Source organism: Pelodiscus sinensis, chromosome 5, assembly GCF_052426305.1.
Source record: "Pelodiscus sinensis isolate ZL-2025 chromosome 5, ASM5242630v1, whole genome shotgun sequence".
NCBI classification, from domain to species: domain Eukaryota; kingdom Metazoa; phylum Chordata; order Testudines; family Trionychidae; genus Pelodiscus; species Pelodiscus sinensis.
The window spans coordinates 135,873,369-135,896,655 of record NC_143056.1 but is presented as its reverse complement, the minus strand read 5'-3'; the positions used below and the strand labels follow the sequence as shown (position 1 = coordinate 135,896,655).

General features: G+C 69.7%; 3 protein-coding genes across 6 annotated transcripts in view; 2 read left to right on the top strand and 1 right to left on the bottom strand.

Moving 5' to 3' along the window:
* Positions 1-268: 268 nt before the first annotated feature.
* Positions 269-9,862, top strand: LOC142825843 (ADP-ribosylhydrolase ARH1-like). 3 transcript variants are annotated; one of them, XM_089778786.1, is made up of 9 exons: positions 269-409; positions 894-1,050; positions 4,963-5,186; positions 6,059-6,157; positions 6,239-6,344; positions 6,425-6,504; positions 7,824-8,007; positions 8,086-8,300; positions 9,614-9,862. In XM_089778786.1, the coding sequence occupies exons 3-9, from the start codon at positions 4,994-4,996 to the stop codon at positions 9,775-9,777; spliced, it is 1,041 nt and encodes a 346-aa protein (XP_089634912.1). In that variant the 5' UTR covers positions 269-409; positions 894-1,050; positions 4,963-4,993; the 3' UTR covers positions 9,778-9,862. The 3 variants fall into 3 exon arrangements, with proteins under 3 accessions (XP_089634912.1, XP_075774047.1, XP_089634911.1); XM_075917932.2 differs by having other exon boundaries at positions 369-509; XM_089778785.1 differs by lacking the exons at positions 269-409; positions 894-1,050 and adding an exon at positions 2,971-3,701.
* Positions 9,863-15,577: 5,715 nt separating this feature from the next.
* On the top strand, positions 15,578-19,904 carry LOC102458332 (uncharacterized). 2 transcript variants are annotated; one of them, XM_089778787.1, is made up of 5 exons: positions 15,578-17,337; positions 17,592-17,735; positions 18,349-18,458; positions 18,610-18,757; positions 19,564-19,893. In XM_089778787.1, the coding sequence occupies exons 1-5, from the start codon at positions 16,542-16,544 to the stop codon at positions 19,587-19,589; spliced, it is 1,224 nt and encodes a 407-aa protein (XP_089634913.1). In that variant the 5' UTR covers positions 15,578-16,541; the 3' UTR covers positions 19,590-19,893. The 2 variants fall into 2 exon arrangements, with proteins under 2 accessions (XP_089634913.1, XP_089634914.1); XM_089778788.1 differs by lacking the exon at positions 18,610-18,757 and having other exon boundaries at positions 19,564-19,904.
* Positions 19,905-20,866: 962 nt separating this feature from the next.
* LOC102458573 (inactive serine/threonine-protein kinase TEX14-like) overlaps positions 20,867-23,287 on the bottom strand; it is a 42,078-nt gene continuing 39,657 nt past the window's right edge. Inside the window, exon 18 of the mRNA XM_075917946.2 lies at positions 20,867-21,525. Coding sequence (XP_075774061.2) covers positions 21,205-21,525 — 321 coding nt within the window. The 3' untranslated portion in view covers positions 20,867-21,204. The remainder of the gene's footprint in view (positions 21,526-23,287) is intronic.

The window sequence follows — 23,287 nt, the reverse complement described above, 5'->3', positions numbered from 1 at the left end:
CCTCACAAACCCCACACATGCTTCAGGGCTGGGCTACAACATTACCCCACATGCCCACACGGTCATACACCGAACTTTCAGGAGGACACAGTTCCTTTTGATCTTTGTCCTCTTAAGCTGAAGTTCAAGGCTTGCCATTCTCTTTGCCTGTTCTGCCATTCTCTCTGCATGCTCTCGGTCTCGCCTCTCTATTCTCTGTTCGGATAGCAGACGAAACTCCTCCACTTCTCGTTTACTTCTAAGTTGCATTCTCCTCACTGGATCCTGCTCTCTTATTTCTTCTGCAACATTTCTGACATAGGCTCGGAGTTCCTGAGTCTAACCAACAAGAGGTCGAACACTCTTTGGCATGTCCCCTAATAGAAACCGCTGTTCCTCAGACAAGTGTGAAAATAGAAAGAATTATACTGTACGAGAAAGATGAATTATGCTGTAATCATTGAATAAGTTGAAGGAATACTGTTTGTCTCTGAACAGGAAGAAGAACAGTATGTGAATGCTGTTTGTAGGTATGCAGATCAGAGTGCTAGCCAGAGTTAATAGGAAAAGGAACATTAGGTGTTCGGGAGAAAGCAAGTGAGAATCAAGGAGATATGGACAGGAGATATGGACTGTGTGCTTGATGTGGAAATGAAGATACTTGACTAGCCTCACACTAATTATGTGACGTTTTGCCCCTCTTTTAATCCTGTTAATTTTGGCTTTCTTTTGACTGTATAAATCAAGGGGTTTGAACCTTGAATGGCACTCACATTTTCTGAGTGCATTTAGCAGAGCAGCTTTGCTAATAAACAGACAAATCTGTGAGTTCTTTCTGACTTTGACAATTTGGAGGTCCCACCGAGATGGCAACCGTCTTCGCTGGAACTGTGTGATCCCTGACTTTCTTGCAGGATGACCGTGGTAGCCGGCACCTGGGCATTTGGCCGGAGCGGTTCTCTGCCAGAATGGAAAGGTGCACAACCACAGCGAAGTCTACTCCATCGAACCTGTTGGTTCCCGCTCTGTTCTGGTAGGGATCCCGGGATCTAACATCAGGACTCTGATCAGGTAATTATTTCTATGTTTTGTCCGGACTGAGGACTGTCTTGTCTCTGTGTCTATCCGTCTTCCCTGTGGGGTGTGAGTGAGTCTGGGAGCCATCCCTGTCCGGGGACTGGCTGACCAAGGGGCTCCTGTCCCCGCGGTCTGTGTGACTGGAATCTGCACAATCGCAGCCGCACCGCACCTTGGATAAAATCCTTGGAGTGAACGCAAGAGCGATTGAGGCAGTAGCCTGTGGGCTTCTTCTGTGTGTTGCACTGGGCACCGCTCTGACGAACCCGAATTTCCTCCTTGTGTGATTGGTGTATGAAGTCCTCCTGTATGGGTAAGCAGACGGCTAAGCTCTGGCGAGCACTCCTGGGGGCGCTGGGGGAGGGCCCAGGGGGGGCCGTGGTCTCTGGGGAGCACTCCTGGGGGCGCCGGGGGAGGGGGGCCCAGGGGGGGCCGGGGTCTCTGGGGAGCACTCCTGGGGGCGCCGGGGGTGTCTGGCCACTGGTTCAACAAGTTTGGCATTACCTTGGCCTAGTGAGGGGAGCAGGGAGCCGAGCTGACCTGGGGGGCAGGAGCCCTGGCTCTGAGACCCCCCCCCCGTCCCCGGGCTGGGATGGGCTGGGGGGCAGGAGCCCTGGCTCTGAGACCCCCCCCCCCGTCCCCGGGCTGGGATGGGCTGGGGGGCAGGAGCCCTGGCTCTGAGACCCCTCCCCCGTCCCCGGGCTGGGCTGGGCTGGGGGGCAGGAGCCCTGGCTCTGAGACCCCCCCCCGTCCCCGGGCTGGGATGGGCTGGGGGGCAGGAGCCCTGGCTCTGAGACCCCCCCCCCCCGTCCCCAGGCTGGGCTGGGCTGGGCTGGGCTGGGGGGCAGGAGCCCTGGCTCTGAGACCCCCCCCGTCCCCGGGCTGGGCTGGGCTGGGGGGCAGGAGCCCTGGCTCTGAGACCCCCCCCCCCCGTCCCCAGGCTGGGCTGGGCTGGGCTGGGCTGGGGGGCAGGAGCCCTGGCTCTGAGACCCCCCCTGTTCCTGGGCTGGGCTGGGCTGGGGGGCAGGAGCCCTGGCTCTGAGACCCCCCCCCCGTCCCCAGGCTGGGCTGGGCTGGGCTGGGCTGGGGGGCAGGAGCCCTGGCTCTGAGACCCCCCCTGTTCCTGGGCTGGGCTGGGCTGGGCTGGGCCGGCTGCTCCTGGCTCCTGTAACACGTCTGGGGTGCGCTGTGTCCCTGGGATCCAACAAACCTTCTCTTCTAGCTGCCGCCTGAGAGTCCCCTCTGGCTGCGGGTGGGGGACAGGGCCCGGGGACCCCCACAGCCCGTGACACCCCATGGCTCCGTCTACACTGGCAGGATTTTCAGCAAATGCTTTTAACAGAGAAGTTTTCCGTTAAAGCATTTGCGGAACCGAGCGTCTAGATCGGCAGGACGCTTTTCTGCAAACGCGTCCGTGCCGATCTAGACGCTTTTGCGCAAGGAAGCCCCGGTCGCCATGTTCGCCAGCGGGGCTCTTTGCGCAACACAAACGTGAGCTGTCGACACGGCCCCCTGCCCGACGGGAGCAGCATTTCCCTGACTCGGCCCTGGGCTCGGCCGTGCTCTGGCGGAAAGTCGAGCGGCCAGTGTAAGCAGCTGGCACGTCTTTCCGCAAAAGCAGCTGCAGTCTAGACGCAGCCCACGAGTCCTGCCCCCCAGCTGCAGCCTGGTGTGAACCCCCATCCCAGGCACAGAGCAGCCCCCCGTCCCCCCTTCTCACCCGCAGCTCCGGCATCCCTGGCCCCTTTAAGGGCGCCCGGCCAGAGCTGGCACCGCGCCACGTCCGCATTTAGCAACACAAATCTCTGAGCCAGCAGGGGTGGGCGGACAGACGGACACAGGGGCCTGCAGGGGCGGGCGGGCGGACGGACGGACACAGGGGCCTGCAGGGGCGGGCGGGCGGACAGACGGACACAGGGGCCTGCAGGGGCGGGCGGGCGGACGGACGGACACAGGGGCCTGCAGGGGCGGGCGGGCGGACGGACGGACACGGGGGCCTGCAGGGGCGGGCGGGCGGACGGACGGACACAGGGGCCTGCAGGGGCGGGCGGGCGGACGGACGGACACGGGGGCCTGCAGGGGCGGGCGGGCGGACGGACGGACACAGGGGCCTGCAGGGGCGGGCGGGCGGACGGACGGACACAGGGACCTGCAGGGGCGGGCGGACGGACGGACACGGGGGCCTGCAGGGGCGGGCGGGCGGACGGACGGACACAGGGGCCTGCAGGGGCGGGCGGGCGGACGGACGGACACAGGGGCCTGCAGGGGCGGGCGGACGGACGGACGGACACAGGGGCCTGCAGGGGCGGGCGGGCGGACGGACGGACACAGGGGCCTGCAGGGGCGGGCGGGCGGACGGACGGACACAGGGGCCTGCAGGGGCGGGCGGGCGGACGGACACAGGGGCCTGCAGGGGCGGGCGGGCGGACGGACGGACACGGGGGCCTGCAGGGGCGGGCGGGCGGACGGACGGACACAGGGGCCTGCAGGGGCGGGCGGGCGGACGGACGGACACAGGGGCCTGCAGGGGCGGGCGGGCGGACGGACGGACACAGGGGCCTGCAGGGGCGGGCGGACGGACGGACACAGGGGCCTGCAGAGATTGAGAGGCCCCCCCCGCCAGGCCAAGGCACCATGGAGGGGACGTAAGCACCCCCCTCCCCCGCACTCCCCTCCCCCGCACCCCCCTCTCCCGCACCCCCCCCAGCCCAGCCATAGCGCTGGGTGAGGGTTGGGGGCAACTGGGGAGGCTGCAGCCGTGGGCGGCGTACCGGGTGGGGGAGGGGTGGATCTGGGGGGGTTCCTGACCCCCGTCTCCCCAGGGCCCCCCCGCGGGCGGTGTACCGGGTGGGGGAGGGGTGGATCTGGGGGGTTCCTGACCCCCGTCTCCCCAGGGCCCCCCCGCGGGCGGCGTACCGGGTGGGGGAGGGGTGGATCTGGGGGGTTCTTGACCCCCGTCTCCCCAGGGCCCCCCCGCGGGCGGCGTACCGGGTGGGGGAGGGGTGGATCTGGGGGGTTCTTGACCCCCGTCTCCCCAGGGCCCCCCCGCGGGCGGCGTACCGGGTGGGGGAGGGGTGGATCTGGGGGGTTCCTGACCCCCGTCTCCCCAGGGCCCCCCCGCGGGCGGCATACCGGGTGGGGGAGGGGTGGATCTGGGGGGTTCCTGACCCCCGTCTCCCCAGGGCCCCCCCGCGGGCGGCGTACCGGGTGGGGGAAGGGTGGATCTGGGGGGGTTCTTGACCCCCGTCTCCCCAGGGCCCCCCCGCGGGCGGCATACCGGGTGGGGGAGGGGTGGATCTGGGGGGTTCCTGACCCCCGTCTCCCCAGGGCCCCCCCGCGGGCGGCGTACCGGGTGGGGGAAGGGTGGATCTGGGGGGGTTCTTGACCCCCGTCTCCCCAGGGCCCCCCCGCGGGCGGCGTACCGGGTGGGGGAGGGGTGGATCTGGGGGGTTCCTGACCCCCGTCTCCCCAGGGCCCCCCCGCGGGCGGCGTACCGGGTGGGGGAGGGGTGGATCTGGGGGGTTCCTGACCCCCGTCTCCCCAGGGCCCCCCCGCGGGCGGCGTACCGGGTGGGGGAGGGGTGGATCTGGGGGGTTCCTGACCCCCGTCTCCCCAGGGCCCCCCCGCGGGCGGCGTACCGGGTGGGGGAGGAGTGGATCTGGGGGGTTCCTGACCCCCGTCTCCCCAGGGCCCCCCTGCGGGCGGCGTACCGGGTGGGGGAGGAGTGGATCTGGGGGGGTTCCTGACCCCCGTCTCCCCAGGGCCCCCCTGCGGGCGGCGTACCGGGTGGGGGAGGGGTGGATCTGGGGGGTTCCTGATCCCCGTCTCCCCAGGGCCCCCCTGCGGGCGGCGTACCGGGTGGGGGAGGAGTGGATCTGGGGGGGTTCCTGACCCCCGTCTCCCCAGGGCCCCCCCGCGGGCGGCGTACCGGGCGGCCATGGTGCTGAGCGGGGCTGGCGACGCGCTGGGCTACCGGAGGCAGCTGTGGGAATACTGCCCCTCGGGCCCCCAGATCCACGCCGAGCTGGCCCAGCTGGGGGGCTTGGGGGGCATCCAGGCTGCACCCCCCGACTGGCCCATCAGCGATGACACCGTACTGCACCTTGCCACTGCAGAGGCCCTGGCCACCGGTGAGTGGGGCAGCCCTGGCTGGAGCCAGGTTGGGGGACACAGACTGACCACTTTCACTGCCCCCCAGGGCTGGAGAGGAGGGGGAGGGGGAGGGACGGCCATGGGGCTGACCCCTGTCGCTGCCCCTCAGGGCTGGAGGGGTGGGGGAGGGACGGCCATGGGGCTGACCCCTGTCTCTGCCCCCAGGGCTGGAGGGGGAGGGGGAGGGACGGCCATGGGGCTGACCCCTGTCTCTGCCCCCAGGGCTGGAGGGGTGGGGGAGGGACGGCCATGGGGCTGACCCCTGTCTCTGCCCCCCAGGGCTGGAGGGGGAGGGACGGCCATGGGGCTGACCCCTGTCTCTGCCCCCAGGGCTGGAGGGGTGGGGGAGGGACGGCCATGGGGCTGACCCCTGTCTCTGCCCCCCAGGGCTGGAGGGGGAGGGGGAGGGACGGCCATGGGGCTGACCCCTGTCGCTGCCCCCAGGGCTGGAGGGGGAGGGGGAGGGACGGCCATGGGGCTGACCCCTGTCTCTGCCCCCAGGGCTGGAGGGGTGGGGGAGGGACGGCCATGGGGCTGACCCCTGTCTCTGCCCCCAGGGCTGGAGGGGGAGGGGGAGGGACGGCCATGGGGCTGACCCCTGTCTCTGCCCCCCAGGGCTGGAGGGGGAGGGGGAGGGGGAGGGACGGCCATGGGGCTGACCCCTGTCTCTGCCCCCAGGGCTGGAGGGGGAGGGGGAGGGACAGCCATGGGGCTGACCCCTGTCTCTGCCCCCCAGGGCTGGAGGGGGAGGGGGAGGGACGGCCATGGGGCTGACCCCTGTCTCTGCCCCCAGGGCTGGAGGGGTGGGGGAGGGACGGCCATGGGGCTGACCCCTGTCTCTGCCCCCCAGGGCTGGAGGGGGAGCCATTGCTGCAGGAGCTGGCTCGATGCTACGTAGCTGCGATGGGCGACATGGAGGGCAGAAAACCCGGCCCCACCAGCATCCTGGGTACGGTAGAGCCTGGCCCCCCCGCCCGGCTGGCTGGGCCGTGGCCCAGGAGCCGGCGCGTCACCGGCCCTCTCCCCACAGGGACGTCCCAGCTGCGCCCGGGCGAGCCGGCCGGGTACCGGATCCCCTTCAACCCCCGCGGGACAGGCTGCGGCGCGGCGATGCGCTCCATGGCCATCGGGCTCAGGTGGGGCCGGGCGCCAGGGGATGGGGGTCGTATCGGGGGGGACCTTAGGGGCCTGACCCTGCACTGCCCCTGCTCTCCAGGTACCCGCGCCCCACTGAGCTACAGGCCCTGATCCGGACGAGTGTGGAGAGCGGGCGCATGACGCACCATCACCCCACAGGTGGGGCACTGGCAGCTGGAGGGGAAAACGGGCCGTGGGGCTGACGCCGGCCCTTGCGGGTACCTGGGGGCCGTGGGGCTGACGCCAGCCCTTGCGGGGACCTGGGGGCCGTGGGGCTGACGCCGGCCCTTGCGGGGACCTGGGGGCCGTGGGGCTGACGCCGGCCCTTGCAGGTACCTGGGGGCCGTGGGGCTGACGCCGGCCCTTGCGGGTACCTGGGGGCCGTGGGGCTGACGCCGGCCCTTGCGGGGACCTGGGGGCCGTGGGGCTGACGCCGGCCCTTGCGGGGACCTGGGGGCCGTGGGGCTGACGCCGGCCCTTGCGGGGGCCTGGGGGCCGTGGGGCTGACGCCGGCCCTTGCAGGGTACCTGGGGGCCGTGGGGCTGACGCCGGCCCTTGCGGGGACCTGGGGGCCGTGGGGCTGACGCCGGCCCTTGCGGGGACCTGGGGGCCGTGGGGCTGATGCCGGCCCTTGCAGGGTACCTGGGGGCCGTGGGGCTGACGCCGGCCCTTGCGGGGACCTGGGGGCCGTGGGGCTGACGCCGGCCCTTGCAGGGGACCTGGGGGCCGTGGGGCTGACGCCGGCCCTTGCGGGGACCTGGGGGCCGTGGGGCTGACGCCGGCCCTTGCGGGGACCTGGGGGCCGTGGGGCTGACGCCGGCCCTTGCGGGGACCTGGGGGCCGTGGGGCTGACGCCGGCCCTTGCGGGTACCTGGGGGCCGTGGGGCTGACGCCGGCCCTTGCAGGGTACCTGGGGGCCGTGGGGCTGACGCCGGCCCTTGCGGGGACGTGGGGGCCGTGGGGCTGACGCCGGCCCTTGCGGGGACCTGGGGGCCGTGGGGCTGACGCCGGCCCTTGCGGGTACCTGGGGGCCGTGGGGCTGACGCCGGCCCTTGCGGGGACCTGGGGGCCGTGGGGCTGACGCCGGCCCTTGCGGGGACCTGGGGGCCGTGGGGCTGACGCCGGCCCTTGCGGGGACCTGGGGGCCGTGGGGCTGACGCCGGCCCTTGCAGGTACCTGGGGGCCGTGGGGCTGACGCCGGCCCTTGCGGGTACCTGGGGGCCGTGGGGCTGACGCCGGCCCTTGCAGGGTACCTGGGGGCCGTGGGGCTGACGCCGGCCCTTGCAGGTACCTGGGGGCCGTGGGGCTGACGCCGGCCCTTGCAGGGTACCTGGGGGCCGTGGGGCTGACGCCGGCCCTTGCGGGGGCCTGGGGGCCGTGGGGCTGACGCCGGCCCTTGCAGGGACCTGGGGGCCGTGGGGCTGACGCCGGCCCTTGCGGGGGCCTGGGGGCCGTGGGGCTGACGCCGGCCCTTGCAGGGTACCTGGGGGCGCTGGCTGCGGCGCTGTTCACGGCCTACGCGGTGCAGGGGCGGCCGCTGGCGCAGTGGGGAGCCGGCCTGATGGAGACGCTGCCCCTGGCCCAGGCCTACGTGCAGGACGCGGGTGTCGACACCCAGCCCAACAGGGAGGCCTGGAGCTACTTCCCCCAGAAATGGGGCTGGTGAGTGCGGGGCAGGAGGAGGTTGGGGGGATGGTGTGAGAACAGGGCAGGGGCCAGTGCTCACCTCGCTGCCCACAGGTACCTGGCTGAGCGGGGCCTGAGTGAGGGGCGCGGCCCCCCCCGCTTCCCCTCCCCCTACGGCCCAGCAGAGAGGGACAGGACCTACCAGAGCTTCAGCCTGGAGGGGTGGGCAGGCCGCAGCGGGCACGACGCCCCCATGATCGCCTACGACGCACTGCTGGGCGCCGGCGCCAGCTGGGACCAGCTCTGCAGCCGCGCCATGTTCCACGGGGGTGAGTGCCCCCCCAGCACCAGCCGCCTCCCGTCACCCCCCCCGGCGCCAGCCGCCTCCCATCACCCCCCCCAGCACCAGCCGCCTCCCGACCCCCTCCCCGGCGCCAGCCGCCTCCCATCACCCCCCCCAGCACCAGCCGCCTCCCGACCCCCTCCCCGGCGCCAGCCGCCTCCCATCACCCCCCCCAGCACCAGCCGCCTCCCGACCCCCTCCCCGGCGCCAGACGGCTCCCATCACCCCCCCCAGCACCAGCCGCCTCCCGTCACCCCCCCCAGCACCAGCCGCCTCCCATTACCCCCCCCAGCACCAGCCGCCTCCCGACCCCCTCCCCGGCGCCAGCCGCCTCCCATCACCCCCCCCAGCACCAGCCGCCTCCCGACCCCCTCCCCGGCGCCAGCCGCCTCCCGTCACCCCCCCCAGCACCAGCCGCCTCCCGTCACCCCCCCGGCGCCAGCCGCCTCCCGTCACCCCCCCTGGCGCAGCTGCCTCCCATCACCCCCCCCGGCGCCAGCCGCCTCCCGTCACCCCCCCCGGCACCAGCCGCCTCCCGTCACCCCCCCTGCGCCAGCCGCCTCCCGTCACCCCCCCCCCTGCGCCAGCCGCCTCCCATCACCCCCCCCGGCGCCAGCCGCCTCCCGTCACCCTCTCCCGGCACCAGCCGCCTCCCATCACCCCCCCCAGCACCAGCCGCCTCCCGACCCCCTCCCCGGCGCCAGCCACCTCCCATCACCCCCTGCGCCAGCCACCTCCCGTCACCCCCCCCCAGCACCAGACGGCTCCCGACTCCCTCCCCGGCGCCAGCCGCCTCCCGTTACCCCCCCCCAGCACCAGCCGCCTCCCATCACCCCCCCCGGCGCCAGCCGCCTCCCATCACCCCCCCCAGCACCAGCCGCCTCCCGTCACCCCCCCCAGCACCAGCCGCCTCCCATTACCCCCCCCAGCACCAGCCGCCTCCCGACCCCCTCCCCGGCGCCAGCCGCCTCCCATCACCCCCCCCAGCACCAGCCGCCTCCCGACCCCCTCCCCGGCGCCAGCCGCCTCCCATCACCCCCCCCCGGCGCCAGCCGCCTCCCGTCACCCCCCCCAGCACCAGCCGCCTCCCGTCACCCCCCCGGCGCCAGCCGCCTCCCGTCACCCCCCCTGGCGCAGCTGCCTCCCGTCACCCCCCCGGCGCCAGCCGCCTCCCGTCACCCCCCCCGGCGCCAGCCGCCTCCCGTCACCCCCCCCGGCGCCAGCCGCATCCTGTCCCCCCCGTTTCTCCCACCCCCCGGCGAGGGTCCCGTGTGCCCAGCTGTGCCGGTCTCTCCGCAGGTGACAGCGACTCGACGGGCGTCATCGCGGGCTGCTGCTGGGGGCTGCTGCACGGGCTGGCCGGTGTCCCCGCGGGGAACCACCAGGCCCTGGAGTACCGGCCGCGCATGGAGGCAGCCGCCGACCGGCTCCACGCCCTGGCCTGGGGGGAGAGCGCCCCATGAGCCCCGGCCCAGCCTGGCCCCCACCCGCCCCGTCTCCCAGCGCCTGTGCACTCCGCCCGGCTCAATAAAGCTGCTGCCTCCCGCTGCCTGGCCCAGGGGTCCCTCGCGCCCATCCCGGGGGCGGCTGCGCGGGCAGACGGGGCTGGGGCAGCCCCTCCGTGAGTCGGACAGGCCCAGGGTGCTGCGGGGCCCAGGCCCAGGAAGGTTCAGGGGGCAGAGCCGGCTGGGCAGGGGGCAGCTCAGTCTCCTTGGGCCTCGGCCCCCAGGAGCCCACGGGGGGGCGGGGGGATCCTGGGACAAGGCCCTTGCAGGGGGGGGTGCCACGGGGTCCTGGGGCCGGCGGGGCAGGAGTCGCCCATGCAATGCGCAGCCACCGGGACGGGGCGCTACCTGCCCACCTGGAGCCAGCCTGGGGCGCGGGCGCCGGACCCGGGCAGGGGCCTGCAGCCTGGAGCCAGCCTGGGGCGCGGGCGCCGGACCCGGGCAGGGGCCTGCAGCCTGGAGCCAGCCTGGGGCGCGGGCGCCGGACCCGGGCAGGGGCCTGCAGCCTGGAGCCAGCCTGGGGCGCGGGCGCCGGACTCGGGCAGGGTCCTGCAGCCTGGAGCCAGCCTGGAGCTCTTTCCTGTTTTGCTCAGCTACCTTAGTCCCCCCCCTCCCCCCGTCCGGGTTTCTCTCAGCAGAATCCCCCCGGTGTTTTGGGGGGCGGGGCCAGTACTTTTGGTTAAAGCATCTGGCAACCCTAGTCCCTAGGGCCTGGCTCCCCCCCCGTGGTGCCCGCTCCCCCGCCCACGCCAGGCGCGTTCTGGCTAGAGGCACGGCTGCAAGGCTCAGTCCAGCCCCCGGCCAGGCCTCTTATACCCGTTTCCAGAGGCGGGGTCCGCCCCGGCGGGTAGGGCCAGGGGGCTGCGTTAGTGTCGGCTGGGCTGGGGGAACGGGATGTTCTGGACCAAGGCAGGGGGTGAAGCCCCCCCCAGAGGAGTCAGGCTCTGCCCTGGTCCTGAGTCAGCATCACCCCCTCGCTGCGCCGCATCTCTGAGACGCATGAAACCTTCTACTCCACTGGCCGCCGGTCACCTCTGGCTGCGGACGGGGGCGCAGGGTCGGGGGCCCCTGACACGTTGCAGAGGGGCTATGGGGCTGGGAACCCAGCCCAGGTCTCCCGGCCTGTGGGCCTGGCCCCCAGCCCCGCAGAGTGAGTCTGCCCTGCAGCCGGGGGGCTCTGCCTGCTCTGCCCCCTGCCCAGATCCGCAGCCCCTCCCCGCCCAGTGTCTTCTGTCCAGTAACCAGGGTCGCCTGAGCCCCCCTCCTGCGCCCCCCGCCCAACGTTCTCCCCTCCTGGGACCAGCTGGGCCGGTCGCTGGGGTCCCCTCTGCAGCCCCCGGAACCGGCCGTGTCCTCTGCGTGGGGCCGGGCACCAGGCACCAGCTCCCTCCAGGGCCGGGCCGGGGCACCGCTGAGGGCGTCTGCTCAGGGCGAATTGCTCAACTCGGGGCACCTCACAGCCCGACTGGGGACCTTCCAGACAGGCCACACGCCAGTCGCACCGAGCGCTCCAGCTGCCTGGCCAGCCAGAAGCCTCACGAGCAAAACCCCTCAGCCACCCCAGCCCTACCTGTGCCCCTAACAGCCCCGGAGGGGATATAGGACCCGATCTCACCCCCCCAACAGGTTCTCCGGTCCCAAGAAACCGGCCCCAGGTCCCCGGTCACTTGACACTCGGGAGGCTCGCTGGGCCAATCCTGTCGAACCTCCCAGCGCCAGCGTTAGCGCTGAAAGGGAGACTGGAGGAAGCCAGCTGGAGCCGTAGCTGCCACTTCTGTAGTGGCGAGGAAGTGGCCCATTCGTCACAATGCTGAACGTCGGCCCAGCCACAAGCCTGCTTGTTGTGCAGTTTGCTAACGGAAGCGGCTGTAGGTGCATTCTCAGGCAGAGCACACGTTGGGTTCTCGCTGTGCCGCCGCATTTCTAAAAACCAATTCTCCGTTCCTTTGCTGAGGGTGAAGCGCGTTTCGACAGGTTGTTAAAGGATCGTGCGTTACATGCACCGAATCTCCCAGTTCTCAGTGCAGGCTCTAGCAGAGATGTCACAGCTGCTGGTTTAAGAGTCCTTGGTGCACATCGTCTGTCAGGATGGGTCCACGGTTCTTCCCGGCTCTTCGATCCTTGCACGGCTCCCTCTGGGATCAAGGGCTGAGCTGAGCAAGCCCATGGAGTCGCCACATGGGCTCTTTATACCCCCCTGTGACGGCGCGTTGGGGGTTCCCCGTCTCCTGCACCCCGAAATGGCACAAACAGACTGCACCAGCCAGTGGAATTGAGGGTGGTTTATTGCTCCTCCAGCACAGCGCAGCACAGATGTAATCTGGTTACAGGAACTGGGCTAGGATGCCTCAGGCCCCCTTGAGATGGGGGAGACTGGGCCCCTAAACTCCAGCCCCTTCCCCTAGGCTCTCCTCCATGCCCTCCGACAGCTAGCAACCAACTCACTAACTTCCAGCCCTGCCCCCCAGCCAAGGCAGCATCCACCTTCCTTTGTTCCTCTCCATGGGGGGTGTCTGGCCACTGGTTGGCATAGTGACTCATCCTGTTTTGCTGGGTCGTGGTCCCCACGACAGCCAGTGGGGGTTACCCCAGAGCCAGCAGCATAGAAACCAGCCAGGTACCCCCACTACGTCACAGTTCTCCCCCCTCCGAGAGCGAACTGAGCAGGGTCACTCCGCTCGTGACCTAGGGAAGTTCGGGTCCTCTGCGTGGGAACCCGCCCTGGGGACATGGGTGCTCCCCTTGACTCGGGCCGGCCGTGGCGAGGCCCCACATGAATTGGCTTCCCTCTGTCCACTCGCCGCCCCGCTCCAGGGCGACTGGCACAGGCCTGTCCTCGGGGGTCACACCCACCCTTCCACTGGCCTTGATCTCTGGCCAGGGTCTCTCGGGCTGGGGCCATGAGCCCAGCGAGCCTTCTCTGGACAGCCAGGGCGGCTTCCACCCCCGATGCTCCATCCAGGGAGGACTTCCCCTCCCATAACTCTCTCAGCAAGCCCAGAGGGTCCTCTATCTGGGGTAGAGACCCCCAAGCCGCTTTCCTCCTGTCTTGGGCCTTCCCGCCCCTCTGGCAGGAGTCACAGGACCGGCAGTACCGCTGCACGGCTGTAAAGATTCCCGGCCAATAGAAGTGCTGGAGCAGCCTCAGCCGGGTGCTCCGGATCCCCCGGTGGCCCCCAACGGGGGAATCGTGGGCCAAATACAGCAGCTTGAGGCGATACTTTCGGGGGACGACCAGCTGCCGCTCTACCCTCCATGCCCTCACCTTCCTGGGGGGGAGCCACTCACGGAACAGGAGCCCACGCTCCCGCAGGAATCTCTCCTGGCCACCTCTCCCCCGGGGCTGAGCTGCACGGAGGCCAGCCTGGTCCCTCAGCCTCTGCAAGGAGGGGTCTGCCTGCACCTCAGCCTGGAATTCAGCTGCTGAGGCAGGGATCGGGACCTGTCCCCCACCTCTGCCTAGGTCCGGAGTCCCAGCCTGGCTGGACCCCGTGTCCACTGGGATGGGACCCTGAGGACGCTGCCAGGAGTCCTTCCCTGGACCCACGTTGTCAGCCCCCCGCTGGCTCTGGCTCCAGGTAGTGACTAGAGCCCGCTGGGATTCATGGGGCCACTCCTCTAGGTCATTCCCCATCAGCACCTCGGTGGGCAAGTGCGGGTGCACCCCCACTTCCTTGAGGCCTTCCTTCGCCCCCCATTTCAGATGCACCCGGGCTACAGGCACCTTAAACGGGGACCCATCTATGCCCTTCAGGGTCAGCTGTGCGTGGGGTAGTATCCGCTCCGGGGCCACTATGTCGGATCGGGCCAGAGTCACCTCCGCCCCCGTGTCCCAGAAGCCCGTCACCTTCCTACCATCCACCTCCAGGGGTATGAGGCACTCGCTCCGCAGGGGCCGTCCTGCCCCCACCCGGTACACGGAGAAATCCGTCTCCTGAGAATCAGACCTCTCAGGGGAGGTGCACTGAGCATCCTTCCCCTCTCTCTGAGCTGAGGTTTGCCTGCCAGCCCCTGCCTCTGGGGCAGCCTGCCCTTCCTCCCGCCCCAGCCAGTTAACCCTGGAAAGTCCCCGGTCCTGGGACCTGGTGCACTGAGCCCTCTTGTGGCCTTTTTGCCCACAGCGATGGCAAGTTAGGCTTTGGGCTGTCTCTGTCCCGGCCCTGGCTGGTTCTCTGGGGCACAGATGACCTGTTCCTTGGTCTCGCCCCGTAGTTGACTCCCTCCGTCGCTCAGCCAAGATCCGGTCTCTGCGCGGTTCCCTCTCTCTCCGGGACTCCCGTTCACACCCGGACCGGCTCTCCGTGAACTCATCCGCCAGTCTCCCGGCCTCCTGGGGGTTCTCTGGTCTCCGGTCCTTGAGCCACAGCCTCAGTTTGGGTGGGCACGCTTCATAGAACTGCTCCATCATGACCAGCTTGAGCAGCTCCTCTGCGGTCTGGGCTCCGACTCCAGACACCCACTTGCGGCAGTATTGCGCCAGGCGGGAGGCCAGGTCCACATAGGTCTCCCGTGGCCCTTTCTGTACCCCCCGGAACTTCTTCCTGTACATCTCGGGGGTCAGCCCGAACTTGTGCAGCAGGGCCTCCTTGACTCGGTTGTAATCCCCTGGCTGTAGGTCCTCCAGCTGACTGAGCACTCCGGCCGCCTCCTGGTTCAGTGCGGGGATGAGCTCCTGCAGCCAGTCAGCTGGGGGGACCCGTTGCAGTCCACAGGCCCTCTCAAAGGAGCTGAGGAACCCGTCTATGTCACCCATGTCCTTCAGTTGGGCCACCACGAGCCTCTCCAAGCGCCTGGCAGTCCTGGGACCCTGGGGCCCATCCGCACTTGGCGCAGCCGGTGCCCCGCCGGTTCTCCGCTCTGCCATGGCCAGCTCATGCTGCCGCTGCCTCTCTCGATCTTGGCGCTCCTTCTCTCGATCTTGGCGCTCCCTCTCTCGGTCCTGGCGGTCCCTCTCTCGGTCCTCTACTTCCAATTCCCTGATCCGCAGCTGGATCTCCAGGCGCCGCAGCTCCGCTGGGCTGGCCCCTGCCCTAGATGGGCTACGGCTTGCAGGCCTCCTGGGAGACGCTGTCTCATCTCTCCGGTGGGTTCCAGCGCTCCTCCCCCTCTCTGAGCCTGACACACTCTCAGGGGGGGTCTGGCTGCTTCCCATGGGGACAAGATCCTGGCCCTGTGGCTGGTCATTCTCTTCCAGCTGGGCAATCAGCTGGGCCTTGGTTGCTTTCTGCACAGGCAAGCCCCTCTCTCTGCACAGCCCCACCAGCTCTGCCTTCAAGAGTCGGGCGTAGGCCATCTGCCCGCTGGGCCCCTCGGTGCAGACTCACCAGTCTAGTGCTGCAGCGCCCCACGATTCCCAGGAACCGCTTCGCTCTGTCTCCAGCACGCCTGGCTCCAGGGCTCTTGCTTCTACAGCGCCTTGTTGCTCACCGCTGGAAGCTCCATCCACGGGGTGCAGTGCATCCCACTTCTGACACCAGTGTGACGGCGCGTTGGGGGTTCCCCGTCTCCTGCACCCCGAAATGGCACAAACAGACTGCACCAGCCAGTGGAATTGAGGGTGGTTTATTGCTCCTCCAGCACAGCGCAGCACAGATGTAATCTGGTTACAGGAACTGGGCTAGGATGCCTCAGGCCCCCTTGAGATGGAGGAGACTGGGCCCCTAAACTCCAGCCCCTTCCCCTAGGCTCTCCTCCATGCCCTCCGACAGCCAGCAACCAACTCACTAACTTCCAGCCCTGCCCCCCAGCCAAGGCAGCATTCCACCTTCCTTTGTTCCTCTCCATGGGGGGTGTCTGGCCACTGGTTTGCATAGTGACTCGTCCTGTTTTGCTGGGTCGTGGTACCCACGGCAGCCAGTGGGGGTTCCCCCAGAGCCAGCAGCATAGAAACCAGCCAGGTACCCCCACTACGTCACACCCCCCCCCAGCTCTTCCACACTGGAGACAGTCCCATGGCCAGTGGCCAAGGGTGTCTTTGGCCTCCAGAGGCCCATTGTCCCCGGGAGCTTTGCTCATTAGCATGTCCATGGGCTGAGCCTTCCTCGCCCATTGCTCAGCCACAGACAGAGACGTTTCCTGTCTCCATCTAGAGTACAGACCCCTAACTCCACACACAGACATTGTACAGATTTATGAGGCGCAGATACAGAACCAGCAGACTGTAAGCTTTTGTTTGACACCTCACATGGCCCCCTTTGTACCAACTTTTGGGGCAAACACCCCCCATGGGTGCAGCAGTGACCCGGCTGCTCCCCTTAAAATCCAATAAGGTGACACCTCCCCCTTTTCACATTAAACCAGGAACATCCAGGCATTCGCTGGTTGTCGGTGTGGGCTGTGGGTGACCCCTACTGGCCTGTGTCTGTAGCGCTGCCCATCAGGGGGACCATGGCCCTACCGGCTCTCACCTGAGCAGGGAGGGGTTGGCACAAAGGGAGGGTGTGGGAGGGAGGGGGCAGTGAGCGTGGGGCGCATGGAGGACGCAGACTAACCAGTGTAGGCACACCCCATGCGGCTGACCCCCCTGCTCTCACCCCTAGGCCCCACTGCCCCGTGCCAGGCTGGCAGATGTTGGCCGGCAGATTTTCCCAGCAGCCGTCCTGGCAGGGCTGGCAATAGGTTGGGGGTGAGGATAATCCCCTGACGTGGGAGCGACTATAAACCACCCCTGGCCCCGCCGCCTCCAGCCACAAGCTCCGGCTCCGGGAGCAGCTGCCGGCACCATGCAGAACGCCCTCGGGCCCGCCTGCATCTTCCTACGCAAGGGCATCGCCGAGAAGCATGGGGTTCACATGCCTGGTTCTCCACAAGGGCAGCGGGGGGCTGGAGCAGGATGCTGGGGGGGTCTCTTCAGCTGGGGGGGGCAGGACACCTGGGGTCTCTCCCGGCTCGGGGGAGGAGTACGGGGGCAGGACGCTGGGGGTCTCTCCCGGCTCGGGGGAGGAGTACGGGGGCAGGACGCTGGGGGTCTCTCCGGCTCGGGGGAGGAGTACGGGGGCAGGACGCTGGGGGTCTCTCCGGCTCGGGGGAGGAGTACGGGGGCAGGACGCTGGGGGTCTCTCCCGGCTCGGGGGAGGAGTACGGGGGCAGGACGCTGGGGGTCTCTCCGGCTCGGGGGAGGAGTACGGGGGCAGGACGCTGGGGTCTCTCCCGGCTCGGGGGAGGAGTACGGGGGCAGGACGCTGGGGGTCTCTCCGGCTCGGGGGAGGAGTACGGGGGCAGGATGCTGGGGGTCTTTCCCGGCTCGGGGGAGGAGTACGGGGGCAGGACGCTGGGGGTCTCTCCCGGCTCGGGGGAGGAGTACGGGGGCAGGACGCTGGGGTCTCTCCCGGCTCGGGGGAGGAGTACGGGGGCAGGACGCTGGGGGTCTCTCCCGGCTCGGGGGAGGAGTACGGGGGCAGGACGCTGGGGGTCTCTCCCGGCTGGGGGGCCAGCAGAACGCCAGGGGTCTCTCCGGCTGGGTCACTGAGTGTCTCTCTCTCTTCCAGCACCGGGAGCTGGGCGCAGATGAAATTGAAGGTAAGGCCTGTGGCACCGGAGCCGCGGTTCGTGGTTGAAGGAGGGTGGGGTCTCATTGCAGCCCAAAAGGGAGGGGGTCAGGTCACAGGTGCTGGGGCTCAGGAGGGCTGAGGGGGAAGCCAGGGCGCCGTGGGGACCCAGACCACCTGGCTCTGCCCCGGGAGAGGCCCCAGGGCTTCGGCCCTGCCTGGGGCAGGCTCTGGCGGGAGGGTCCCGGTCCCGCCAGGCTCAGCGCAGGGCCCCTCCCTCGGCAGAGCTGCGCGAGGCCTTCGGGGAGTTCGACAAGGACAAGGACGGGCTGATCAGCTGCAAGGAGCTGGGCCACCTGATGCGCACCATGGGCTACATGCCCACCGAGATGGAGCTCATCGAGCTCTCGCAGCAGATCAACATGAACCGTGAGTGGGGTCCGGCCGGGCTGCAGGGTCCGGCCAGGCTGCGGGGTCCTGGCTGGGCTGCGGGGTCCGGCCGGGCTGCGGGGTCCTGGCTGGGCTGTGGGGTCCTGGCCGGGCTGTGGGGTCCTGGCCGGGCTGCGGGGTCCTGGCTGGGCTGCGGGGTCCTGGCTGGGCTGCGGGGTCCTGGCCGGGCTGCGGGGTCCTGGCTGGGCTGCGGGGTCCTGGCCGGGCTGCGGGGTCCTGGCTGGGCTGCGGGGTCCCGGCCGGGCTGCGGGGTCCCGGCCGGGCTGCGGGGTCCTGGCTGGGCTGTGGGGTCCTGGCCGGGCTGCGGGGTCCTGGCTGGGCTGCGGGGTCCCGGCCGGGCTGCGGGGTCCCGGCCGGGCTGCGGGGTACCGGCCAGGCTGTGGGGTCCCGGCCGGGCTGCGGGGTCCTGGCTGGGCTGTGGGGTCCCGGCCGGGCTGCGGGGTCCTGGCTGGGCTGCAGGGTCCGGCCGGGCTGCGGGGTCCTGGCTGGGCTGTGGGGTCCCGGCCGGGCTGCGGGGTCCTGGCTGGGCTGTGGGGTCCCGGCCGGGCTGCGGGGTCCGGCTGGGGTCCCGCTGACGCCACCTCCCTTGCAGTCGGGGGCCGGGTGGATTTCGAAGACTTTGTGGAGCTGATGACACCCAAGCTGCTGGCGGAGACAGCTGGGATGATCGGGCTGCAGGAGATGAGAGACGCCTTCAAGGAGGTGAGGGACAGAGCCCCCAGCCCGTACCCCTGCTCCATCTCACTAGGCCCCCCACACCCAGGGGCAGCCCGACCCCCGCTCTAACCCCTAGGCTCCACTCCCCCCCGGAGCCAGGGACAGGAGCCAGGCACTTGACGCTGCTGCCCCGCAGTTCGATGCCAACGGGGACGGGGAGATCACGCTGGACGAGCTGCAGCTGGCCATGCAGCGCCTCATGGGCGAGCGGCTCACCCCGCGGGAGATCAGTGACGTGGTCAGGGAGGCCGACGTGAACGGGGATGGGACTGTCGACTTCGAGGGTGAGGGGCTGCCCTGGGGGGCTGTGGGTAGTGCTTGCTCAGCCAGGGTAGGTCAGGCCACGTGGCCTGGCAGGGGGCCGTGGGTAACCCCTGCACGGCCAAGGTGGGTCACGCCACATGGGCCTGGTGGAGAGGCCGTGGGTAACTACTGCTCGGCCAGGGTGGGTCACACCACGTGGCCTGGCAGGGGGCCGTGGGTAACTACTGCTCGGCCGGGGTGGGTCACGCCACGTGGACTGGCGGGGGGCCGTGGGTAACCCCTGCACGGCCGGGGTGGGTCACGCCACGTGGACTGGCGGGGGGCCGTGGGTAACCCCTGCACGGCCGGGGTGGGTCACGCCACGTGGACTGGTGGGGGGCCATGGGTAACCCCTGCACGACCGGGGTGGGTCACGCCACGTGGACTGGCGGGGGGCCATGGGTAACCCCTGCACGACCGGGGTGGGTCACGCCACGTGGACTGGCGGGGGGCCGTGGGTAACCCCTGCACAGACGGGGTGGGTCAGGCCACGTGGACTGGCGGGGGGCCGTGGGTAACCCCTGCACGGCCGGGGTGGGTCACGCCACGTGGCCTGGCGGGGGGCCGTGGGTAACCCCTGCACGGACGGGGTGGGTCGCGCCACGTGGCCTGGCGGGGGGCCATGGGTAACCCCTGCACGGACGGGGTGGGTCGCGCCACGTGGCCTGGCGGGGGGCCGTGGGTAACCCCTGCTCGGCCACACTTGCTGGGTGCCCCTGGCTGAGGGCGGATGCCCCTTCCGGGGGGCTGGGTGCTCCGGGCAGGACTTACAGGGTCTCTCCTGCAGAGTTTGTCAAGATGATGTCTCGCTGAGGGGCCCAAGCCCAGCCACGCCCCCGGGCCGAGCCCCTGCTGGCTTCAGGACCCCACAAGTGACCTCCAACCACTGCCTGCAGCCTCCCCCACTCAGCCAACTCTCCCCAGAGCCTCCCTCCCCCCCCCCGCCCCATGGCTCACCCGTCCCCGCCCAGCCCTGCTCCCGCAGCCGCTCCTGTCTGGCGCAATAAAAGCCTCGTGCTGAACCCGGCGTCCAAGAGGAGCTTTCTGGGCCAGGGGATGGCGCTTACATCAGCAGGGACCCTGGGGGCAGCTGGGGGGCAGGGCAAAGGGCTTCAAGATAATCACAGCCCAGGGAGAGAACATATGGATGGGAATAACCCGCTTAGCACACGCCACTGGTGGGGAGGGGCTGGGCTGGCAGGGGCTGCGGGGGAAGTGAGGGGCAGTGGCAGAGCTGGGGGCAGGGGCTGTGGGGCGGGAGTGGGGGGCACCGGTAGGGCTGGGAGGGGCAGGGGCTGTGGGGCGGGAGTGGGGGGCACCAGTAGGGCTGGGGGGGGCAGGGCTGGGGGGGGCAGGGCTGGGGGCAGGGGCTGTAGGGCGGGAGTGGGGGGCACCGGCAGGGCTGGGGGCAGGGGCTGTAGGGCGGGAGTGGGGGGCACCGGCAGGGCTGGGGGCCAGGGCTGGGGGCAGGGGCTGCGGGGCGGGAGTGGGGGGCACCGGCAGGGCTGGGGGCCAGGGCTCGGGGGGCAGAGGCTGCGGGGCGGGAGTGGGGGGCACCGGCAGGGCTGGGGGGCAGGGGCCGTGGGTGGAGAGTGCGGGCACTGGCATGAGGGGAAGCCCATGGCTACCCCCCCCACACAGCTGTCTGTCGTTAAGGGCTGTAATGAAATTGCAGCTCTAGCTTCAATCCTGGAAGCTTTTAATCCAAAAATATCGTTAAATGAAACGAGCATCTGAGCTGCATAATCCCCCCACCGGGTACTGCTCCCAGCACCTGGGCCATGTACAGCTGAGATGGCTGGAAAGCTTTTCATACCTGCCCCTGCTCTGCCCCACAGCCCTGCCGGTGCCCCCCACTCCCGCCCCGCGGCCCCCGCCCCCACAGCCCTGCCGGTGCCCCCCACTCCCGCCCCGCGGCCCCCGCCCCCACAGCCCTGCCGGTGCCCCCCACTCCCGCCCCGCGGCCCCCGCCCCCACAGCCCTGCCGGTGCCCCCCACTCCCGCCCCGCAGCCCCTGCCCCCAGCCCTGAGCGCCTGTCCCAGCTCACAGATGGTGCTCACATTCGGCCCATCCATCCCCAGGCAGAATCCCCCCCCCCCACTATGGCACCTCTTCCTGGGGAGCCCCCTCCAGCCGAGCGGCAGTGAGACAGCTCCTTCTCCGGGGGCCACTCCAGTGCGGCGACCCTCTCTTGGGGGGCCCCTCTCCGCCTCTGGGACACACCTCTCAGGGCCTCCAGACGCCTGTCTCCACTGTGAGCCCCTCCTTCGGGAGGGTCACCTCCCTCTAGACACCCGGGGCCACAGCCAGCCCCCTAGGGCCCTGAGCTCCGTGTTCCTCCCAGCATCTCCTGGGTCACTACACTTGGCCAGTGGAAAGTCGTGGAGTCTCTCGCTGAAGGCGGGTAGGTTCGATGATGTGTCTGTGTCACCGTTGGTGGGAAAGGCAGAGAAGATCCATGACACATCGGTGACCCCGGGGCCATTGGTGACGGAGATGGCTCCGGTGAAAAGGCTGGGGGAGGACTAGGGCTGATTGGCCTGTGTGATTTTGCCCGTGGCTGCCTCGGTGCCGGGGAGGTACGTGGTGATCGCAATAAGGAAGAGGCTGGTGCCGTGTCTTGCGGTGCCGATGTCGGTGTGGAAGGTGAGGACGGTGCCAGTGACTGCGGCAACCTGCAACACTTCCGGTGCTGAGCGCCACGGGTCCTTTTCTGTTGACGGCACCGACTGAGCCCAATTCCAGCTCCTGGGGTCCAAAGACACCGTTGGCCATGTCAACACGGTGCTGGAGGCACCGGCTCATCTGTGGCCTTAGCTCCGCTCACCGATACTGGTGGCCGGGAGCGCGCTGGCAAAGCGTTCATTCGGGGCAGACCCCATCACTGGGGAAGAAGCCCTGCGTTTTGAAGCCTTCTTAGGCTCTGGCACTGTTTCCTCCGCTGCAGGATCAGGGACTGCACTGCCTTGTGGAAGAGCAGCCTGTCGTGACGGGCTCTCGGGGAGCTTGCAGCACTGACGGCATTTCTGAGGCACATGGGCCTCACCATGGCAGTGGATGCTTCCTGAACGCCCATCCACGACTGACATCGCTTCTCAGCAGGAGGCACATTGTAGGAGTGACCTGGCTCCCGGGGGTGGACAAGCGCCCCCAGGCCTGTGCAAAGCCGGCTCCCCGCTCTGAGCCAGCCCAGCACGGGGGGTGGACAAGCGTCCCCGGGCCTGTGCAAAGCCAGCTCCCCGCTCTGAGCCAGCCCAGCACGGGGGGCGAACAAGCGCCCCCAGGCCTGTGCAAAGCCGGCTCCCCACTCTGATCCAGCCCAGCACGGGGGGTGGACAAGCGTCCCCGGGCCTGTGCAAAGCCGGCTCCCCGCTCTGAGCCAGCCCAGCACGGGGGGTGGACAAGCGTCCCCAGGCCTGTGCAAAGCCGGCTCCCCGCTGTGAGCCAGCCCAGCACGGGGGGTGGACAAGCGTCCCCGGGCCTGTGCAAAGCCAGCTCCCCGCTCTGAGCCAGCCCAGCACGGGGGGTGGACAAGCGTCCCCGGGCCTGTGCAAAGCCAGCTCCCCGCTCTGAGCCAGCCCAGCACGGGGGGTGGACAAGCGTCCCCGGGCCTGTGCAAAGCCAGCTCCCCGCTCTGAGCCAGCCCAGCACGGGGGGTGGACAAGCGCCCCCGGGCCTGTGCAAAGCCGGCTCCCCGCTCTGAGCCAGCCCAGCACGGGGGGTGGACAAGCGTCCCCAGGCCTGTGCAAAGCCAGCTCCCCGCTCTGAGCCAGCCCAGCACGGGGGGTGGACAAGCGTCCCCGGGCCTGTGCAAAGCCAGCTCCCCGCTCTGAGCCAGCCCAGCACGGGGGGTGGACAAGCGTCCCCGGGCCTGTGCAAAGCCGGCTCCCCGCTCTGAGCCAGCCCAGCACGGGGGGTGGACAAGCGTCCCCAGGCCTGTGCAAAGCCAGCTCCCCGCTCTGAGCCAGCCCAGCACGGGGGGTGGACAAGCGTCCCCGGGCCTGTGCAAAGCCAGCTCCCCGCTCTGAGCCAGCCCAGCACGGGGGGTGGACAAGCGTCCCCGGGCCTGTGCAAAGCCAGCTCCCCGCTCTGAGCCAGCCCAGCACGGGGGGTGGACAAGCGTCCCCGGGCCTGTGCAAAGCCAGCTCCCCGCTCTGAGCCAGCCCAGCACGGGGGGTGGACAAACGTCCCCAGGCCTGTGCAAAGCCAGCTCCCCGCTCTGAGCCAGCCCAGCACGGGGGGTGGACAAGCGGCCCCGGGCCTGTGCAAAGCCAGCTCCCCGCTCTGAGCCACCCCTGCTGCAGAGGGCAGGGGCACAGGTGGCAGGGGAAGGGCTGAGTGGCACAAGGAGGCAGATGGAAGCCTCGGGGCATGCAGGGGTTGGGAGCGAGGCTGTGCCGGGTGCAGCTGGCACCTGCTGGGCAGGGGGGCCCCTCCTTTGGACTGAGTGAGCCCCGCAGCTGCCCTGTCACTGCCACCTCCTTTGTTTTACAATAGAATCATAGAATAA

Coding starts and splice junctions, on each gene's coding strand:
- LOC102458332 (XM_089778787.1), top strand. CDS start 16,542: ATGCAGAACGCCCTCGGGCCCGCCTGCATCTTCCTACGCAAGGGCATC. Junction 17,338..17,591: donor GGGCGCAGATGAAATTGAAG/GTAAGGCCTGTG, acceptor CTCCCTCGGCAG/AGCTGCGCGAGGCCTTCGGG. Junction 18,758..19,563: donor TGGGACTGTCGACTTCGAGG/GTGAGGGGCTGC, acceptor TCTCTCCTGCAG/AGTTTGTCAAGATGATGTCT.
- LOC142825843 (XM_089778785.1), top strand. Junction 5,187..6,058: donor TGCAGAGGCCCTGGCCACCG/GTGAGTGGGGCA, acceptor TCTGCCCCCCAG/GGCTGGAGGGGGAGCCATTG. Junction 8,008..8,085: donor TTCCCCCAGAAATGGGGCTG/GTGAGTGCGGGG, acceptor CGCTGCCCACAG/GTACCTGGCTGAGCGGGGCC.